Raw genomic sequence first — 21,808 nt, 5'->3', positions numbered from 1 at the left:
AATAAAAAGCAGTTGCCAAGAATAGAATTTTTCATTCTAGACTCAAAAAATAATCTCTACCAAAGTGCATTTGATTCAAATAGAGTTCCCTTATCATCCACTTGTATAAAATTAAAGTTAATGAAGTTTTCTTACAACACAGATAGGAATGGGGATTGCTTTAGGATACTGCAGCACAAATTTCTCTCTCTCATATACCAAAGCTCAAATAAGGTATTTTTTCTGCAGTTAAACATAAACATTGTCATTTCAAAATCATATTTGCAGATATGCTCAATAAAATTTGTAATATGAATTCAATTCTTGTACTCTCATAGGCTTTTTCCTGTGCTGGTGCAAACCAGTCCAGTGAGCACCAGCAGATTTCATGAAAACATAAAACAGGTGGAAAAGAGATACCACAATGTTGCAAACATTAGAATGATGGTTGTTGTTTGGAATTACAGCTGCAGAAGCTAAGGTCCAGGTGTGTAATATGTCTATACATTATGTATATGTCCGTCTGGTCAGTTTAACTGCTTTGCAAGATGAAAATCCCAAATTTCTAGGAGGGCAAACTCTACCATCTCCCATGCAAACCTGGTCAGCATATTCACATGACCCTGGATGTTTGTGATTATTCTTTAGTGGGAGATAACTTTGTCGAGAGATGTGAAACCAGTGCATGTTTAGTAGGAGATATGAAGTTGCTTGAAAGAATTCCACATTTGGTCTCTAGAGTAAGGTTTCTCAAATAAACAAAATAAATAAATAAATAAACACACAAACTTCATGAAAAAAAAAAAAAAAAAAAAAAAAAAAAAAAAAAAAAAAAAAAAAAAAACCTTCTTCTGATAATAGCAGAAGTTAAAATCTCAGGTTTCAAAATTGCAAGCTATTCCTCTACTTTACTAAGACTATGTATAAGGAATTCTTGTTAGTTGAGATGTATGTATATTTAGGTTATCCTTCTGAATTGAAATCCAAATCAAAATGAATAATTTTTTTGCCCATGTTGCCAGTTGAAGTACTGAGCACATCCAGTGAATAAGTTTAAAACAGTCTGATAGTTTGGGGTTGATCTATGACCACTTTCATTAAGTCCTTGACTTCCTGGAGATCTCGAATAATAATACTAAGAAACGAACGGAATGAAAGAAAGCACAATTATTTCTAATAATTTCAGTTTGCACAACATCATTCTCCTCCCATTATGACTGGTGGAATGTGAATGGAATTGCAACAAAGCAACTCCATCATCATCAAAATGCTCATTACGGATATAGATTATATTGTTCTGTTCCAGTCTCATCATTATCCATCTAATAACCTCTTCTGATGTTTACCTGGCCTTCTCTCTCCGACTGGTTCATATTTCATTAATTATTTAGGATATTGTATGTTTGTTTACATGTTCTATCGATTTTATTTTTAGTTATTTTAAAATGTCTTAATTCCTTTTTTTTTTTTGTCTAATAATGTATCTATTGCAGCTATTCTCATGAATCTCATTTAACTTATTTTTACTTCTTTATCTTGGTTGTTTATTTCCCAAATTTCACTGCTATTTCAAGCGTGTTTCTTTTCATACAATATTTAGATTGAATGTTCTATTTATCAGGCCCATAATTTGTAAAAATTTTGAAGTTTTTAATTTTATGACTTTTTTTTTTTAAAATTTTCTAGGGTGCGTAACGGTCAAAGCTATATAAATGAGAGGAGAACCGAACAAGGCTTCTGACATAATGTCCAATACTCACCTTCTTGTGGTGCACCCTGTTAGGTATCTTACCTGGATACTGAATGGATGAGGATGGGCTGGCAATTTGGGATTTAGTCGACCAACTTGTATTCTTATTGGCTTAAACAAAAATTTCAAATGATGATACAACATAATAGAATTTCATGCCGGCTGGGGTATACCCCGGATAAACAAGGCCCCTGTTGTTTGCGCCAGGGAACCAGGCCAAACAGCAAAAAGTCAGCTATTGGAACAAATCCTAAAACCTACCCCAAATCAACATTACCAGAGTTCAAGATTGGTACTATCAACATAAGAAGCCTGAACAGCAAAGAAATAGAGCTAACTAAGGAATTGGATAAATACCAGATCGACATAATAGGGGTGAATGAAACAAAAAAGGCAAAAACTGGTGAGAGCTTTCTGAGCAATAAATGCAAAATGTTATATTAAGGCAATGGCAATCAAGAAAAAGAAGGAGTAGCCATAGTATTAAACACAAAATACGAGGCTAATCTTCTTGAATGGCAGGTAGTCTCAAGTAGCGTGATGTGGGGAAATATGAGAATGGGGAACTTGACAATGAGACATTTGTGAATATGGTCCCACAGAAGGTGCTAAAAGGAGATGATAAAGGCGACATGAAAACAGGAGAAAAAGATATCCTTGAAGTATGGAGTAATTACTTCGAAAAATTGCTAAATGAAACAAACAGTGATAGCACAGTGGTAAAAAACACTCAACAGGCATACTTCAATACATATCCATACTTGAAGTAGAAAAAGCCATCAAAGGCTTGAAATGTTGAAAGGCAGCAGGAGTAGATGATATTCGACCATAAATGCTGAAGTATGGTGGTATAAGTCTTACAGTGGCTGCACTGCATAGTTCAGAATGCCTGGACAGAGGGACGAATTCCCGATGATTGGAGTAGAGCTCTAATAGTGCCCATATATAAAAAGGGAAAACAGAGGTATTTCCCTACTGAGTGTTCCAGGCAAGATCTATGCAAGTATACTTGAGAAAACAGTTGAGAAGAATTGTGGAAGAAAAGCTTGGTGAAGAACAAGCTGGATTCTGGCAAAATAGTGGCTGTCAGGATCAGATTTTCACTTTATGACAGATAATTGAGAAATCATGGGAATATAACAAAGATCTGTATTGAAGTTTTGTAGATCTGGAAAAGGCACATGACAAGGTGCTAAGAAAGAAGCTATGTTATATTGTGTTAATGGGGCATTATATCAAGCAATACTTCGTCTTCGAGTTATAAGTCAGCAGTTAGAATTGAAGGAAGTACAGGAAGGTGGTTTAATGTTAAATCTGGTGTCAGACAAGGATGTGCATTATTCCATTTATTATTCATTATCTATATGAATCAAACCTGATATCAAAATTGGAGGTGTTAATCTCAGCTTTTTGCTATATGCGGATGATGTTATATTTCTAAATAAATCCGGTACAAGTCTGCAAGATTCCCTGACTAAATTGAATAACTGTTGTAAGAGTTATGGCATGAAGGTGAACATTGAAAATATCAACTGCATTGTGAATGGAGAATCTATAGAAAAGGTAAAATATTTCAGCTACTTAGGCATGATTTTTAGTGAAGATGGTAAATTAAATATGGAAATACACAACAGAATCAACTAAGCTGGTATGGTAGGAAGTCAACTGAATAAATTTATATGGAATAAGAGAGAAATTAGTCAAAACACTAAATTAGCTGTATACAAGACAGTGTTCAAACCACTTTTAACTTATGGATCTGAGAGCTGGGTTAGAAGTAAAACACTTGACCAAAGACTACAGATATTAGAGTCCTGAGAAAGATTAGGGGCATGAACAGAGGGCATCATCATATTAAAAATGAGGATATTAATAAAGAACTTGATATTGTCAGCATCCAGGAATGTATTAGCAGAGCTAATCTCAGGCCCAAACACAGAGGAAAGCTAAGATATAGGTGGATTGATACAGTAAAAAGTGCCTTAGAAGATAGAAATATAAGACCTGATAATATTGCAGTCTTGACAGGTAACAGACTGATTTGGAGGAAAATTGTAGATAGGAAGTTAGTAATGGTGTAAATTTTTCATGTAGTACTATCATATCCTGTACGCCCTTTGAGGGCATATATCAGGAATTTGATGATGACTTTCTCCTTCATATGATATTTCACATCCGAGATAATTGAAAGTATTTATCTGTTCTATTATTTTAATATTAATAACTATTTTACTTCTATCTATGGATATTTTCATTCCAAACCGTTCTACTATGTTTAAATTATATATTGCACTTTGTAAGTTGTCTTCCTTATCTGATATTATTGCCAGATTATCTGCAAATAATAGCGAATTTATTTTGCTATTCCAGGAAATTTCTATACCTGTGTTATTTAAGGTGTTCCACTGTATTAACAGTTAGTTAATATAAATGTTAAAAAGTGTTGGAGACAGAGGACATCCCAGTCTTACTCCTTGGTTTATAGATTGTCTTTTTAGACATTTTTTTTCATTTATTTTTATTTTTCTTTTGTCATCTTTGTCTATATTCATTATTGTATGTAGTAAAACATTAAGATATATTTATTCTTTGTACCATATCAAAGAGCCTCCGTAGCTCAGTTGGTGTAGTCGAAGCCATTTGGTTAGAAAGACCTGGGTTCGATTCCCATCAGTGATATGAGGAACCTTTATCTGGTCTCTTTCAACGAAAGGTGAGTTAGCCAGTCTCATACAGAGGTGTGTGTGTGGGGTGGGGGGGGGGGGGTGGGGGGTGGGGGGGGGTTGTCACTTGGAAACTTGGGTTTTTCGTTCCCCCAGAACACGCAAAATCAGCCCTTGTGAACACACATGCATCTACAGACACAGGACACACCAGGAGGCATAGAGCTAACCACCTTATCTTCAAGTACAGTTGTGTTTGCAATAATACTTACCTCGAACATAAAAGATAGAAGAGAAGGACTAAGAAAGAAAGAAAGTAATATATCAAACAGTATATATTTTTTTACTTTAAAATATCTATAAATAAAAGATGAGTTTCTAAATTAAATTCTCTTCTTTTCTCTATAAGCAGTTTTAAACAAAAAGATATCCATTGTAGAGTATCTTTTCTAAATCCATTTTGACATTCTAATAATATTTTTTCACTGTACATTTCAATATTTCATTAAGTGTTCTACTATATATTTTGTAGCATGTATTCTATAAACTAATATCTTTGCAATTAGCAGGTTTTCTTTTATCCTCTTCTTTAAATATAGGTATTACTATACTTGTATTCCATTATTATTGGTATGTCCATTTGTATATATTTTATTTAAAAATTTCAATAATCTCTGAAAGTTTATTTTTCACTTGGTTAGAATATAATAAATTTAGTTTAATCCTTTATCCAAGTGTGAGCAAACAGGTGCTGTACCACCTTACCCCAGTCCTGAAGATACTTTCAGGCGCAAACTTTGTTTGCTCACACTTGGATAAAGGATTAAACTAAATTTATTATATCAATAATCTCTGATGAAATCAGTTCAGAGTTTTATCCAATCATTTCCTGATGATTTACCATTTTTTATTTTATTAGGTTGTTCTTTAATTCTTTCACTGTTTTTGTAGGTTTCTAGTGTAATTTTTTAAGGTTAGTATTATCTGTCAAACAAAGCAACTTTGGTCATAACACAAATGTTATACCTATAAACTGTGTTCTCAAGGCTAGTTTATCTATTTCAGGAAGAAAACCCTGATACTAGGTTTTTTCCTGAAATAGATACTGGGTATCATATTTATAGTCATGAAATGTAAATATAATACCCAAATTCTACCTGCCACTTCCAACTACCACTTTACTAAGGTGCCCAATAACAAGTAGTAGTATTAATGTGCAATTTACAGTTTGCAATAACACTAGATGCAATGTAAAATAGTAAAATTTTAAAAGATAAAATCAGTATATAATAAAAGATGAGCATATGATTTATAAACAAATTCCATTATTTGAAATTAAATATCAATGATTAAGAAAACTTTCAGTGTTTATTGGGGGGGGAGAGAAGTGCGGGGGGTACTGAGGTTATCAAGATGTTACTCCACAAACACAAATTTCTCAATATGAAAACTTTCATTTTTCTAGCAAATTTATACAGTTCAGCGTATCCCATCTTTACACTGATTATTCTTTAAAACAGGAATGAAAAAAATATATATACATAATAATAATATATAAGAATACAATACTACTACATTACAAGATATTTCATATATTTAAAATATATGAATTACTTTAAATATTCAATTCCGCATTCTGAATAAACAATAATTAAAAATTTGATTATTTGAAAATAAACAAATACAGGCAGCCCTCGGTTTATGCCTCACTTCCGTTCCTGAAAAATGTTTCGTTGTATTCATTGTGAATATAATATTCACATTGAATATTATATTCACAGGGCAAGGCGCAACTGAGCCGTTTATCATGCAAGGATTTACCAGCACATAAATCCAATGAAAATCGGAGATTTGATGGTTTCCTTAATTCCAGCAAAATTAGCAATAATAGTAGATAACGGAAACAAAATTATATACAAAAAATATGAAACTTTGAAAAGATATTACATATTTATGTGTTGAAGTTTCTGGTTTTGGATCACCTGCATTTTTTTTTGAAAAACGTAACCAGTGTTAACTGCCTCGATTTTCTTTTTTTAAGGAGTTCAGTGTAAGGTTGAATAGATGCGATTACACTCTTTTTTACATTCGCACTCCGTTCCCAACCATGGTCCATTTCGCAGAGTTCATCAGTCAATGTCTCTACGCTTGCAAGGATACACTGTAAATCAGCTATTTTTATATCTCTCAGAGGACCTTCTTCGTTTTCTTTCTTCTCCTTTTGATGTTGACTTAATTGTTTGGCTAATTCTTTTAAGTCTTCATTGGAAAGCGGTTTATCATGGCTCTCTAAGACTTCTGTCACATCTTCAGCTGTAATATCGTCCAATCCCACCTCTCATGAAAGCTTGGTAACGTCTTCATTAACATTCTCATCTTGCTCTAATTCCTCGAAGTCATGTATAAATGCTGGAAGAAGTTTTTGCCATGCTCCTTTTAAACATTTTACAGACACTTTGTTCCAAGCTGCCTTGACGTTGTTAATGCCCTTCAAAATATCGAATGACCGCCAATAGTCTTTAATAGTTTTTCCTGAAGTGTCCAAGACTCTTACCATTTCCATAAATGTTATATGGACGTAAGAGGCTTTGAAGATTGATATAATCTCCTGATCCATCGGTTGCAAAAGCGATGTTGTGTTTGGGGGCATGTAAACAACCTTGACATCTAATGATGTTCTTATTTCAGCAAGGTTTTGAGGATATCCAGGGGCATTATCCAAGAGAAGCAATGCCTTGGCTGGCAAATCATTTTCTTTACAGAAGCAAAGCATGGAAGGACAAAAATAATTTGTGTACCAATCTATAAAAACGTCTTGTGTAACCCAAGTGTTCTTGTTCCATTTCCAATAGACTGGCAGCATGGCTTTTATACCTTTGAAGGCATGTGGTGTCTGTGAATGGTACACCAACATTGGTTTAAGCTTCAAAGTTCTGGAGACATTTGCACCCGACAAAAGCATAAGTCTATCTTTTGCAGCTTTAAAACCTGGAGCGGAATGTTCTTCACAGGAAATGAAGGTGTGTGATGGCAATTTTTTCCAGTAGAGCCTAGTCTCATCAACATTAAAAATGAGATTAGGAGGATAACTTCCTTGTTCTATACAATCTTGAAATTCTTTAGGAAAAGCAGCCGCTGCGCAACATCTGCACTTGCCACCTCACCACATAATTTGACACTATGGCACTTACTTTGAGACTTAAACCAACCTTTGCTTCCTAAAAATGTTTCTTCGCCACTACCTGTCTTTTTAAGATCCTCAAAAACTGTTTTTGCTTTCTCAGTTATAACAGCCTGCATCAGAGGAACGTTTTTCTGATTCAAGTCATCCACCCATAATGATGATAATTTTTTCATTTTTTCATGAAGTTTATCCCCTGCTATAACTTACATGTTTTGCATTTAGTGCTGCCATAGATTGTTGCGCAGAATGTTTTATTCTATCTGCATTTTGCATAATTGTAGTAACAGGCGATGGAGGTAAGTTCATACTTCTCCAGACATTAGCACGTGTCTGCCCATCTTCCATTCTTCAAATCACTTCCATCTTCTTTTCAAGTGTGATATATTTCCGTGCCTTCTTAACACCAAGTTCTGCTAACTTTTCTGCACTTCTTTTATTCAAGTCATCCACCCATAATGATGATAATTTTTTCATTTTTTCATGAAGTTTATCCCCTGCTATAACTTTGTTTGCTAAATGGTAGCACTAAATGCAAAACTAAATGTTTTGCATTTAGTGCTGCCATAGATTGTTGCGCAGAATGTTTTATTCTATCTGCATTTTGCATAATTGTAGTAACAGGTGATGGAGGCAAGTTCATACTTCTCCAGACATTAGCACGTGTTTGCCCATCTTCCATTCTTCAAATCACTTCCATCTTCTTTTCAAGTGTGATATATTTCCGTGCCTTCTTAACACCAAGTTCTGCTAACTTTTCTGCACTTCTTTTATCAGACATGGTATGTAAAAAAAAATTAAATAGAACAATTAGGTAGATTCAACAGTAAAACTAGGTTTGATACATATACGCCATAGTAGCTCGGTATACACTCAAATACTAGAATGCCTGCTAGCGTCGTTTCTCAGTCAGACCATACTAGAGTAAGAAAGCATGCGCAGGCATCCGCCGCTATTGTGAATCGGCGTAAGTTGAACCATCGTAAACCGAGGACTGCCTGTAATTTAACTTTAGCCGTTAAAACCTTACCGTATGGTGGTACCATTGACAGACAAAGGATTGTATAAATCAGTCCCACCCTGGAGATAAAACATTGTTTATTCCTCTTTTTATGCTTGTAATAAGCACAGGGAGGCAGTAGTATTACTAAGTGATGCATACCACAACTAGTCCCCTCCCTCCCTCCTGAGATACATTTTTCTACAAAACTAAATTGCTTGCTTTCTTTGATATGGGTATGTTATCATCAGAAAAACTAAAGAAATCTCCCATTATATGAACACTTTAGACCACATAATCTCTGATAACAGGTTGAGTGAATTCACTATTTACTGGACAGCTAGCTAATTTCAACTTGAAAGAGTACATAAAAATCTTTTAAATATGACTTGTTACTTTATCTAGAAGAAAACAATCAAGATACAGCACTGAGCACGCTTAAAAAAAGTCATAATTATGCTTTCAGGTTTAAGAATATGTTTAAACTAGCTGCTATGATTATCAAACTAAAGGAACTGTATAATGGGAAGAAAGAAAATCTTGAATACATCTGTACAAACCCTTAAAAACCTCCCTCTTGAATTTTCTTTCAGGTCCAGATAATAGCGTCTATTATCTTTTACCATCACTTCACTTTTTAGTTTTCCATCTTCTGGAAGGTTATCAGGGTTTGGTGGACCTGTTTTTTTTAAAAAAATAACATGTAACAAAATTCTCAACTACAGAAATCAAATTACGATAATGTCAAATTATTGAAGCAGTTTAAGAGATTAAAAATGATTCAATTTCTTAAAAAATCACTTAATGTACAGAATTCTAAGGATAACACTCTTCCCATCCTCCAAACTAAATGGTCTGAGATGTACCAGCTGACCTTTGAATTTATGAAAGAAGAATTCAAACATTAGACAATAACTAGACATAAATTTTGATTGCTTTCCCATGAAAAAATTTTAAAGCAGACTGGACTGCTATTTTTCTTGCAAACCTTTGACCTATTCATAGACAGGTTAGAAATAAAAAAAATTACTAACATTTGATTTGAATCATTAAAACTTATGGGACAAATATACCATTAAAGATACCAAGAAATTATATACAGGTAACCCTCGTATAACACAGTACTTATACGTGGTTTCGATATAATGCGGTCTACAAATTATAGTAACCCTTGTTGAACGCGATACTTATACAACGTGATTTCAATATAGGACAGTCTACAAACTGTAGTAATCCTTTATCTTTTCATATATTTTTCAAAAAGTGACTTAAAAATCAAATTTTATCTTCGTAAAATTTGCATTTGCCCGTATCACGCATTTAGTTATAAATACCGAATTTATATTAGGCGAAATACCCTTTAGCACACATGAACATCAATTGTTTACCGTATAAAGTATTTATTGTTGAAAATTGTCTTCGTTTTCTGCCAGGAAAGCACATTAAAAATCATAAGCGTGTTAATCTCAAGCTGAGCACTTCATTTTTTGGTGAGTTACATACAATATGCAATATGTTTTTTATGTAAAAAAAAATATTTTTATAGTAATGGCCACTTGGAGCTCTTCTGCGATATACGCGTTTGTTAATAGAGATAAACAAGAACTGAAGATACATTCGGATTCGATCAGCACATGAGACTCAACCTTCGCGAACTTCTTCATAAGTGTTCCAATCTCTTCAATAGTGAATTAATTGATGGGGAAATAGATTTAAATGAGGAGGAACTGGTACAATTAATAGATGACGAACCAAATGGTGGGGAAAGTTCTGGTAAAGATTCTGATTGTGATAAATCCGTTAAAGAAATTAGCAGAAGGATTGGACTTGGCAAGAAAGTTATTTTATGGATGATGATCTCTCAATGGAGCGCTCCAGAAAATTCATGAGACAATTGGATATTTTTTTAGTTCCGTATTATGAACTTAATAAAAAATTGCAGCATAGTGGTAAGCAAGGTCTTATTACTGACTTCTTGATAACTAAACCAGCCGAAGTATGCAATGAGAATTATACAAATAATGTCTAAGAGATTTCAAGCGATGATGATTAAAATATATACTTTATTATATTTTGCCTAAAACATTTATGTATTATGTGCAATGAAGTTTACATACAATTCATAATTTTATAAGTTTATACTATGTATTTGTTTCATAGTTTATATGTGTTCTTAACTTACATGAATTACCTGAATTAAATAAAAATATATATTTGTTGGATATGTCATTGTTTACATAATCTTTAAATAAATAAATAAATAAATAAATAAAAAAAAAACACGATTTCGGAACCTAGCCCTACTTTTTCTATGTGATCTGAGTCTCGAATAACGCGATTTATATAACGCAGCATTTTGGTGGAACCTAACATACGCGTTATATGAGGGTTACCTGTACTTGGTTGAATCCTTTATCCAAGAGTGTAAGCAAACAAAACTTGCACCTGAAGTAAGACTATTACACTTTTTTATAAAATCTTTATCAAGTAGCTTTATTTTTATCCTCCTACATGTTTCGCCAATCTGTTTCTATTGGCATCCTCAGGGAATACAAATCAGTAAGCACAAAATGAAGGTTACAGACTAGGTTATAACCGATGGTTCTAAATCATACAAAAAATTGGTATATAAAAAATCTATACCAATTTTTTGTATGATTTAGAACCATCGGTTATAACCTAGTCTGTAACCTTCATTTTGTGCTTACTGATTTGTATTCCCTGAGGATGCCAATAGAAACAGATTGGCAAAACATGTAGGAGGATAAAAAGTAAAGCTACTTGATAAAGATTTTATAAAAAAGTGTAATAGTCTTATGAATAATTGTCAAGAAAAAATTCAACATATTGCACCTGAAGTATTTTCAGGACTGGGGCAACTCGTATATAGAAGCTAATGACTTCACATCACTTGCCTTAGTATCCCATAATGCAAAGCACATATCCTTGCAGACGTGTATAATGCTATGCATTATGAGAAAGGTCACTACCCTTCATATCACAATTCAGGCACTTAAACATACCTCAATAAAGGCTTCAACCTTTATTGAGGTATGTTTAAGTGTACGAATACCTCTCCAAAAACTTGTGTGATTCCTCAGATTACCCAACAATAAGTAACTCGAAGGATCATTTAACTCAGCCTACCCTGCCACCGAGAAGAACCCTCAATGGAGGCTCTGCCTAATGGCAGGCACACCCCACCACTGAGCAGAGTTGCTCATACCTCAGGGAAAGCAACGACTTCAGCACAAAGGCACATCACTGAGAGCCAAACGTAGAAAAGTTATACTAAGGTTGGGGTAATGCAGAAGTCATATTTGCATATACGAGTAGCCAAAAGATGTCACATCTTAATATTAAAATACTCTGGATTAGAGATAGTTTTGGAATTTTTTCCACTTGTTTATATTATAAATTAAAGATACCAAGAAATTATATACTTAGTTTAATTCTTCAGGTGCAAACTTGGTTTGCTTACACTTGGATAAAGGATTAAGCCAAGTATATAATATCTTGGTATTGTTAATTTATATTATTAAAGAGAAATGATATTCAATAATTTCTCAATGTTTCAACTATCAATCTTCAGGTGAATACACTCTGAGTGCCATTTTATTAGGAACACTTCCCCATTTAGGAAAACAGACTGTTCCTGAAGACGTCGAGTCACACAGCTGCAGTTAGCTACATACATCAGGCAATCACACAACTGATGGTTCTGTTTTTTTTTTTTTGTGTGTTTGATGCATCAGAATGGGTAAAAGGTACAGGTTGTGACTTTGAGCATGGTATGATTGTTAGTAACAGATGTGCTGCTGCCAGTATTTCACAAATGTCTACTCTTCTGGGATTTTCATACACACACGACAGTGTTAGGGTGTATCGGGAGTGATATAATAACATGATTTCAAGCCCCGGCTGTCTTGTGGATGTAAACAGTTCATTGATGCATGAGATCAGAGATGAATGGCAAGAATTATGAAACATGATGGGCAGGCCAGTCAAATCACAGCATATTACAACAGTGGTAGTCAAAACATCATCTCAGAGTACACAGTTCGTGGCATGCTGCCACAGATGGGGCAGGGTGGAATACAAGAGCAGATGCCTATCCGGTTTCCTGTTGTCAGCTAAGAATAGAAAGATGCAGCTTTAATGGGCACATGATCACCAACCAACAGCTGATGACTGGAAAAATGTTACTTAGTCTGACAAGCCCCTGTTTGTACTGGATCATGCTGATGGCAGAACTAGAATATGGAGGGGGGGGGGGGGCAACAACGTGAGGATATGGACTCTTCCTACCAAGTAACAACAGCTCAAGATAGTGGCAGGGTTGCAATGGTGTTGGGAATGTTTTTTTTTTGGTACATATTCGGTGCCCCCTGACACTTGTTGAACACTGCCTGAATGGCACTGCCTATTCTTAACATCATTGCTAACCATGTTCACCCATTTGTGGCTGCAGTTTACCCATTGTTAAACGGGCATTAACAAGACAATGCACCATGCCACAAAGTGCGAAGCATGCTGAAGTGGTTTGATGAACATGACAGTGACTTTCCTTTACTTCAGTGTTCAGCTCAGTCCTCAGACCGCAACCCAATAGCACATCTCTGGGATGAGGTAGAACAAGCAGTTTGCAGCAGCAATGTGCCACTGTTCAATCTGCAACAATTAGGTGAGGCATTGTGACAGCGTGGACAAACATCTCAGAGGAATGTTTTTACACTTAGCTGAATCAATGTCACAGAGAATACAGGCTGTTCTTAAGGCAAAAGGGGGTCCACTTATTATTAAATGCTTTTCCTAATAAAGTGGCCACTCACTGTGTGTGTGTGTAATGCATAACAAGTAACACAGCAAACTAACATAAGTCAAGCAACTGTCATTTTACCACCTAAAGACCCACCAATTAATCAGTGGCCATCAGAATGGATTTTGTTACTTTTAATCCATAAGTGGATCTCCTCAATTTCACCCACCTTTGAGTAACTCATTGATCTAGCACTCACTCTTTTTCATCTGGATCAAATCACCAATTTCATCTCTGATTACTCACTATGTAGTATTATGAATGGTTCAGATTTCATCACTAACAGAGTACCCTATCTAGATTTTCACTCATTCTTTTCTAATAAATGACCATCTCTCAATAAGCTCAAATCTTATCACAGTTTTGTTGATGACAGTTCACTCAATTACTCTTTTTTTTTTTAATGTGATAAACCTTTCAATGTTCAAATATTCCAAGCAACAAGATAATCCATAATTAATGCCTTAAAACAATGTTTACTTGGTAATATTTCAAGTAACGAAGACAACTCTGTCAATTTCAATTCCACCTAAAGACCTGCATTCTCACAAGATATATCTTGATACATCTTCCCTTTGCCTTTGATTATGCGCAGATAAGAGCAGATTTCTCTATTTGAGGGGACTTCTAAGCCATAATTCACATCCATAACCCTCTTCAACTAAGAACAAAAACTTTTGTCCCTTTCTGCAAAACTACTTTCTGAGATGTACAACTCTTCCCAAATCCACTCTAATTTAGAATATTGTTCTCACACTGGAGTACCACACCAAAAATCCATAAAAGTTACTTTTATCCAGAATATTCTGTAAATGGTGATTCTTACTCCAATCACCTTCTTTATAGATGTTCTGTTTATACCTTATAACATTTCTTATAGGCATTTTCATGGTTGTAAACTGGTTACCATCATTATCACACTTTTCCTTATGCTTGCAAATACATGAGCAACTACTGGTCAATAATCATTCAATATTCAGACTCAAACCTAATGAACCAAGTTTTCATCACCTCTATCTCTGTTATTTCGACTTCCTCACCTTTTCTCCAAGGACTACAAATTCCAGTTATTCAAAAAAATATAACAGGTTCCTTTTATCTTCTTAAATGTTTCATTACACATATAGCACCAACGTGCTGTATGTGTAATAAGATTTCAGGCCTTACTTTCAAACTTACTGGGTCCAGGCAGATATACAAGTATGCATATCTACAAATTATAAAAGAACACTGGTAGTAACAAGTGCAAGACTCACATGTGAATGAATAACTTACATGCTCAACTCAAGGACTAGTTTAAGTCCACTTCATCTAATGAGCCCAAAGCCAAACCAAGGGAGTAAAATAACTATTATTTGATGTTTTTTATATTATTATTATTTTTTTTCTCTTCTTCTTATTGTTATTATTATTGCATGGGCGCCTCCATGGTGTCATAAGACTCATCATGGCAGACCCAAACCATTGACACAATAAGTCATACCTTGCCTTTAAAACCATTAACAAAGCACTCACAAATGACTCAAGCAAGCCATTCCATTCATTCACTACTCTCCGAGTGAAATCTAGTCATCATGCCCTTGCTAACCTAACAATTACACAACTTCAAGGGATGACCTCTTATTCTGCTTCCCTCTAGACAAGTGCTGAAATAACTGACCTGCATCAATCCTATAAAATCCTTTAACTTAAATGTTTCTGTTATCCCCCAACCACCTCTTTAGCCTGTCAACCAACTTTTACAATCCATAAAACTTCAATCTATACTTAGAGGGTGCATTTCACAGACCATTCAATATACTGATCACTTGCTTCTGGATCTTCTCCACCAGTTTCTCAACCCCAAGAAACCCAGGTTACCAGACCTGAGCACATCGATGCCTTATATAAAGAGGAATAATTATCCATGCTTGTTAGTGTTCTTTGTCCACACGGTTAGCCTAGTGGCTGTGCGCTTCGCAACCATATAATTGGGGAAGAAGTGCCCCAGGTTCGATTCCTGTCGAAGATTTGAGGATCTTCCTCAGCCATAGCCAAGTTAGCCGGTCTTGGGTGCAGGCAGTAGGGTTTTTTCCGCCAGTTTATCTGGCGTTTTTCATTCCGAAAAGGCAAACTTGCTCCGTGAACACACACGGATCTACAGCCATAAATACTTAACCCCCCCATGAGGGGACTCAACTTGCCCCAATAGGGATGGGGGGAAGGAAATCCATATGAATGAATAAATAAATAAAGTGTGTTCTTCAATAGCCAATATGCCCTCTAAAATTCAAATCTTCATTTACTGCTATCCCCAAATCCCTGGCTTTCAATTTCCTGGAGTACAATTCCCTCAATGTAGTACACAGCTTGTAAGCTTTGCATCCAAAATGCACAACTTTATGCTTTTCCACATTAAATGATATCCATTATGTTCTGCCCATACTGTCAGCCTATTTAAATCATCCTACAAGCTCTCTACATCACCTTGATTAACTATTACTTTGCATCATCAGCAAACCAAACATCTCCCTTCTTATTATTTCCTATATTGTTTATGTACAAATTAAACAGTAGTGATGCAAACAGGTGACTAGTATTGTGCCACAGAGCCCTGTGGCACAATACTAGTCACCTGCTTTCTCCAAGATTCTGCTTCTCCATATACTACTTTTTGTTATCTATCCATCAGCCACACTTTTATCCATATTGCCTGTTTCAAATCTGTCTCAATTTGTTGGAGTTTGCAAAACAGAGATTAATGTGGTATCCTGTAAAACCCCTTTGCAAAATCCAGTAGTATCATCCAGTAAGCTTCATTCCCTTTATCTAACTCAGCTGTCACTCTATTATAAAATGTTAGTAGATTACTAAGGCATGAACCAAATCTTCACAAAGCCATGCTGTTCTTCATATAGAGCATCATATTCTTATCCACCCATTCCTGAATTCTCTTTTTGTACAACTTTTCCAGTACTTTTTACCACCATTCCTGAGATTATTAGTCTATAATTTGGTACTGCAGTCTTAGAGCCTACTTTATGCAAAGGAATTCTTTTCCCCTCCTTCTACTCTCTTAGGACTTTGCCAGAACTGAGATTGAAAATTAAACATCCTAGTCAAATGAACTGTTAGTGCCCTTGCACATTCTCATAAACCACGAGCTGATTATCTCATCCAATCCCACGTACTTGCATTCAGATTCTGCAATATCCTAAGTACTCCAATTCATCCACCTCTGCTCTCACATCAGTCCTTGTCACCTATGTCATAGCGATATCTTCGCTTGGATGATATATAGTTGCAAAATGATCACTCAGTAGTTCAACAATTTTGTCAGCTTCTTTTACCTCTCTATCACCAGCACTCATTAAAGTTATTCTTCCATGGTCATTCTTCCTCATACTTGCCACAGAAGGAAAAAAACTCCTTGGGATTTCCTTTTTGCCTATTACACTAATTTCTGCTCAATCTTATTTTTCCTTCCTTGCCATGGTGGTCACCTTTCTCCTTATATACCCTCCACAACATTTTGTTTGTCTGCAGCTCATTCTTAACGATATTACTCCTCCATCTAACTCCTATCTGCTTTAATCTCCTGTCATTGGGTATGCAGTGCGATATAACTTCCTCCAGATACCCCTTCACTAACTCCCATGCACCGTGAATATTCTTTCCTTGCAGATCTTTATGCCATGGTACTGCTTCAAACTAGCTCCTAAGTGTATCATAATCATCTACCTTGTAGTTCCACATATACCCCTTCTTAACTAGATTTTAAAATGTTTTGCTACCTCCTAAGTCAAGACCACATGATCACTTTCCCCCCAACTAGAGGCAATGTCGTTATGGACAGGTCGCCTGATCCTGTAGCAAGGTCCTACACTCTTGTACCTTGAGTTCCTTCTGTCACATTCTGTTTCGAGTAATTATTTCTCAGTAAGTGTATAAATTCCATTTCCTTCCAGGCATGTCATGTTGCCTCCTTCCTCTGTCTCTGAAGCCATCCATAATAATTACTCTAATTGCACTCATTGTTCTATTCTGCTGCTACATGTCTTCCACATCATCCCTGGCATAACTCTCTCACACACACTGAGGCCAATAGGACAAACATATTACCAGCAACCAATTTTATATTTTGTCCTATTGGTCTCAATATCACACCATATGGCCTCAAAACAAAACATGACTCTTACTCTAGTTGACTGCGATTCATCTACTATCATCAGCAGGACAAACATATAATTATCAGCAACCAATTTTATATTTTGCCATATTGGCCTCAATCTCACACCATATGGCCTCAAAACAAAACATGACTCTTATTCTTGTTGACTGCAATTCATCTACTATCATGAGCAGTATCCCACTCCTTTCCACCCTGAAAATGCTAAATCCATCACATTCTAATCCTGTAACTGCATTATCTGCTATTAGCCAAGTCTCATTAATGCCTATAATTTTTATCAAGGCTGCACCAATCAATTACAAAAACTCCATCTTATTCCTGATGCTTCTAGTATTAGTATATAATTTACATACATTTATATTATATTTATATAGTATTATTTATAATATTATAAATATTAATATTAATTATAAACTTATTTATATAAGTTTCCCCTTAGTTTCCTAAGGGGAAACTATAGCATCCCCTTAGGCTCCCAACCACCTGAAATGATTACTCCATTCGATACTGTTGCCTGAGAGACTAGATTTTGTATTTTTGTTCATTCACTTCTTGGGTGCTTTTACATGCATGTCTACATCTTCCCTAATTTCTTCAGTTTTCCTGACTTTGCGCTTACACACTCTCAGTGAACAAAGCTCTCAATAAACACCTAACTTTGAATCCATTTAAGAGCAGTACCATCAGCATTGTACAAATCTTTTCATGCAAACTCAGGCCATAGGACCAAAAATTCTACATAATTTCTTCTACACAATTTGCATATTGGTTCATTAGCTATCTTTGTCATCCTTCTAAGTTCACCTCTATCATAGAATGACAGCAGACTCACAAACTCTACTTTCACACTCCTCTTTTTCGCTCTTCCAATAACTCTCTCACATCCTCCCTCATACAATATTTCTCACCTCTCAGGTCAGATTGTGTGAAAGCAATCAATTCTTTCCTATTCTGCATTCTAACAGCATTACTATTATTATTATTAAGTAATTCCTCAATTATACAACCACTGCACAAGAACAATCTGAAGATCGATAATTGAAGGGTTGGATAACTGAAGGTACAATCACATAGTGTTGAACAAGAAGTCAGCTGGCACTAGCCACTCAAGAGATGTTAACACTGTCGGTGCCAGGTTATTTTTATTTTGCACCCTAGGCAAAGTTTACAAGTGTGCCCCTTATTTCATAAACTAAAATGTTTCTAATTGACATTAAACAAAATAAAATTGTCTTTAAGGTTAAATTAATAGGGCTTTTTTTTATTTTCTTTTTTTAATTAATTTGAAAATTCTCTGTTAAAATTCATTTACAAAAAAAAAAAAAAAAAAAAGTTATAAAATACCGAAATTTAATATTTTAAAATGTTAACGTTTTAAAATATTTATCTTAACTGAATTTTAAATAGCGGCAAGTTCAAATCATTTAGGTAAGGAACAAAAAAGAACCAAGAATTAAATAGTGTGATGTGTGAGGGATAAGGAAAAAAGAATCAATACCTAAATCATATATTACTATTTAATTTTGATATTTTAGTAAAGTATGAATAAAGCATAGCTTGAAGTTTTGCACCCTAGGCGGTTGCCTAGTTTGCCTAAATGGTAGTGCTGGCCCTTCCCATAAAGTCATGGGAAGACTTTATTAAGAAGATAGAAAATAAATATCAGTAGGGTGGCAAAATGTTCAGGGGGATATTGAAAAAGCTTAGAAATGGAGGAGAGAGCACTGTAAAAGGAATAAAAGATCATAAAGGTGGCATGAAAACTGGAGTAAGGATATCCCATCTTCTTTAGATGTCTGAAGTAATTAGTTGGAATGACAAACAGGAGTACATATCAACACTTGAGGTAGAAAAAAGCTATCAAGAACTTGAAATGTGGAAATACAGCTGGAGTAGGTAATATTTTCTTACTTTTTGCTATTGTGAAATGACTTTCTATGAAGATGTTGAAATGAATCTAGTAACATATCAGCAGTTTAATCAATTACATTATTTTATCTTGTTCTTATATTGGATTGTAAAGAAATACTATTAAATAGGTTTATGTTATGTAGTAGTCAGAATCTTTTTTATCAGAATTTTAATCAGAATTTTACCTGGGGAATAATGTGATGGGGTTATTAAAGAAAGATACAGATAACGAAAGGTACCCTCAAAAGAACCAAAATGAGGTGTTTTGATTGGAGAAAAGGGCAGAGAAGTTAGAAGAAATGGGAAGATGCAGTGACTCAGCAAGGCTAAAGATAGACTGGTGAGTAAAGACCTCCAGAGGCATTGACAGCTAACACTGGACCTGGGGAAAAAACTTACCAAGTCCTCTGAAGTGAAAAAAAACTTACGCCAGGACCCTTAAAACTCGCGGGCCTGGGGAATCTTATTGCCTCCTTTACCCCTCCCCTTCTCATTGGGGCTGAAGACCTCAACTGTAGTTTGGCATATATAAAAGTCTGGAGGTAGAGTTGTTAACGGAGTATTGTCAAAAAAGGATCATATCAATTCAATGATCAAATGATCATTTTATGGGCGACTTCTTTTACAGACAAGATAAGTGTTCTGCTTGTTGCACTTTTGTCATAGTTAGGAGCAAATGTTAACATACTTCACAAAACCATAATATAATGAAAAAAAAAGTTAATCTTTACTTCTAAAAAATATTAAATCTATTTAATCTCTGCATGAATCGAAGCATGTTATTGTTTAATGCCTTCATATTTCTCTTCAAAAGGTTTGTTTTGTGCTGAACTATTCTATTAATCATGTCAAAATTATTTTGTAACTATTCTTGATTACTTATTCCATGCATATTTTACAAATACTTCACAGAATGTGTGTGATTTACCACAAGTTAATTATTAGCCTTAATGCAATTATTTAATATCTTCATCTTTATTTTTCTTAATTCATATTAATTTACCTTGCTGTATACCTAAATAGCCAGCCTGGCTGGCTGAGGTGGTTAGCGTATCTGCTTTCCAGCCAAAAGGCTGCAGGTTTGAATCCTGCCATGGAATGGATGTTTGTGATTGTCTTCCATCTTTATACACTCATTCATACAAGTGTATAAATACTTTCCCAAGATGAAATGGGTCACCATGAGAGAAGTAGACCCAAAAGCTTCCCATAACGGGAGAGGCCTTTATCCAAAAGTGGACAATATATAGGCTTATTTAAAAAAATAATAAAAAAAAAAATTTTTTTTTTAAATTAAAAAAAAAAATGTATATAATAATTAAATGAAAATGTTTTTTTACTACTCTAGTAATACTTCCATTATATCATTCTCCCAAACCTCATAATGCTGGTTTTTCATCCGAAATACTAGTAATATTGAAAGTCAAAGAACTGCCATTATTTAAAAATTTTACATTTATATCTTGCAATTTGGTAATACTCGTATATAAGGTGAAATTTGCCACCCTACACTCATAAGACAAACAATTTTATATTATTTATTCTTTCCTTCTTTTAATATCAACTCTATATGAGAGGTTTCAAGAATTATTAACATTATTATGTACAGGTGCAAATGATTATAGAAGAACAAAATCTGTGAATGTGTTTCTTCAGTTAAAGGTTGTATTCATTGAGGCAAAACAGTATGGAAGACTGTTCCAAAACAAAGTTATATGGAATGAAGAATGTGAATGAGAAGGTTGGTTCAGCAACTTCAGAGCTGAAATGTATATGAATGTATACCAATGGCTGCTCATGTTCATATGTGGCCAGTTCAACAAAATAGTGTAAATGGAAATACCTAGAGAAAAAACATAATGAAGAGATAGGGTCATCAATGAGAATGTGAACTGATGGAGAGAGAGTGTGTGTGTGGGGGGGTGTTAACTATTAAGCAAAAGCTCTCTCTTCTGGCTATAATCAAGCATTATAAGGGAGTTTTTGGCACACCACCTGAGATGCGAGAACAATATTCTAAGATTGGGAGGATTTAGGATTTATTAAATGTTAGGTGTTGAGTTAAGATACTTAGAATGAAAATATGTAACAAACTTTTTTGGAGGCTAAAGAGGCTATGAATGTGATATGTTTATGTCAGGATAGGCTACATATGAAAGTCAGCCCAGGAAGGAAAAACTGATCTTGACTGGCAAGCAGTACATTATTAAAGTGAGGAATAGTGAGACATGAACCTTCTTCAATGAATAAGACAGGATTTTGTTTTGGTAGCATTAAAATTTACTAAACTATTTTCTTCCCACTTAAGAATTTCTAGATCTTGAAGTATCTGAG

The 21,808-nt window shown here is 34.8% G+C and overlaps 1 protein-coding gene across 1 annotated transcript in view; it reads right to left on the bottom strand.

The window, feature by feature from the left end:
• The window catches only part of LOC150108630 (transcriptional regulator protein Pur-beta-like), a 343,857-nt gene that overhangs the window by 137,325 nt on the left and 184,724 nt on the right, over positions 1–21,808 (bottom strand). The window contains exon 4 of the mRNA XM_090390893.1: positions 9,134–9,252. Coding sequence (XP_090247019.1) covers positions 9,134–9,252 — 119 coding nt within the window. The remainder of the gene's footprint in view (positions 1–9,133; positions 9,253–21,808) is intronic.

Source organism: Typopeltis vanoorti, chromosome 3 (assembly GCF_054136105.1).
Source record: "Typopeltis vanoorti isolate ZY-2024b chromosome 3, IOZ_Tvanoo_1.0, whole genome shotgun sequence".
NCBI classification, from domain to species: domain Eukaryota; kingdom Metazoa; phylum Arthropoda; class Arachnida; order Uropygi; family Thelyphonidae; genus Typopeltis; species Typopeltis vanoorti.
This window is presented reverse-complemented; position numbering and strand designations above follow the sequence as displayed.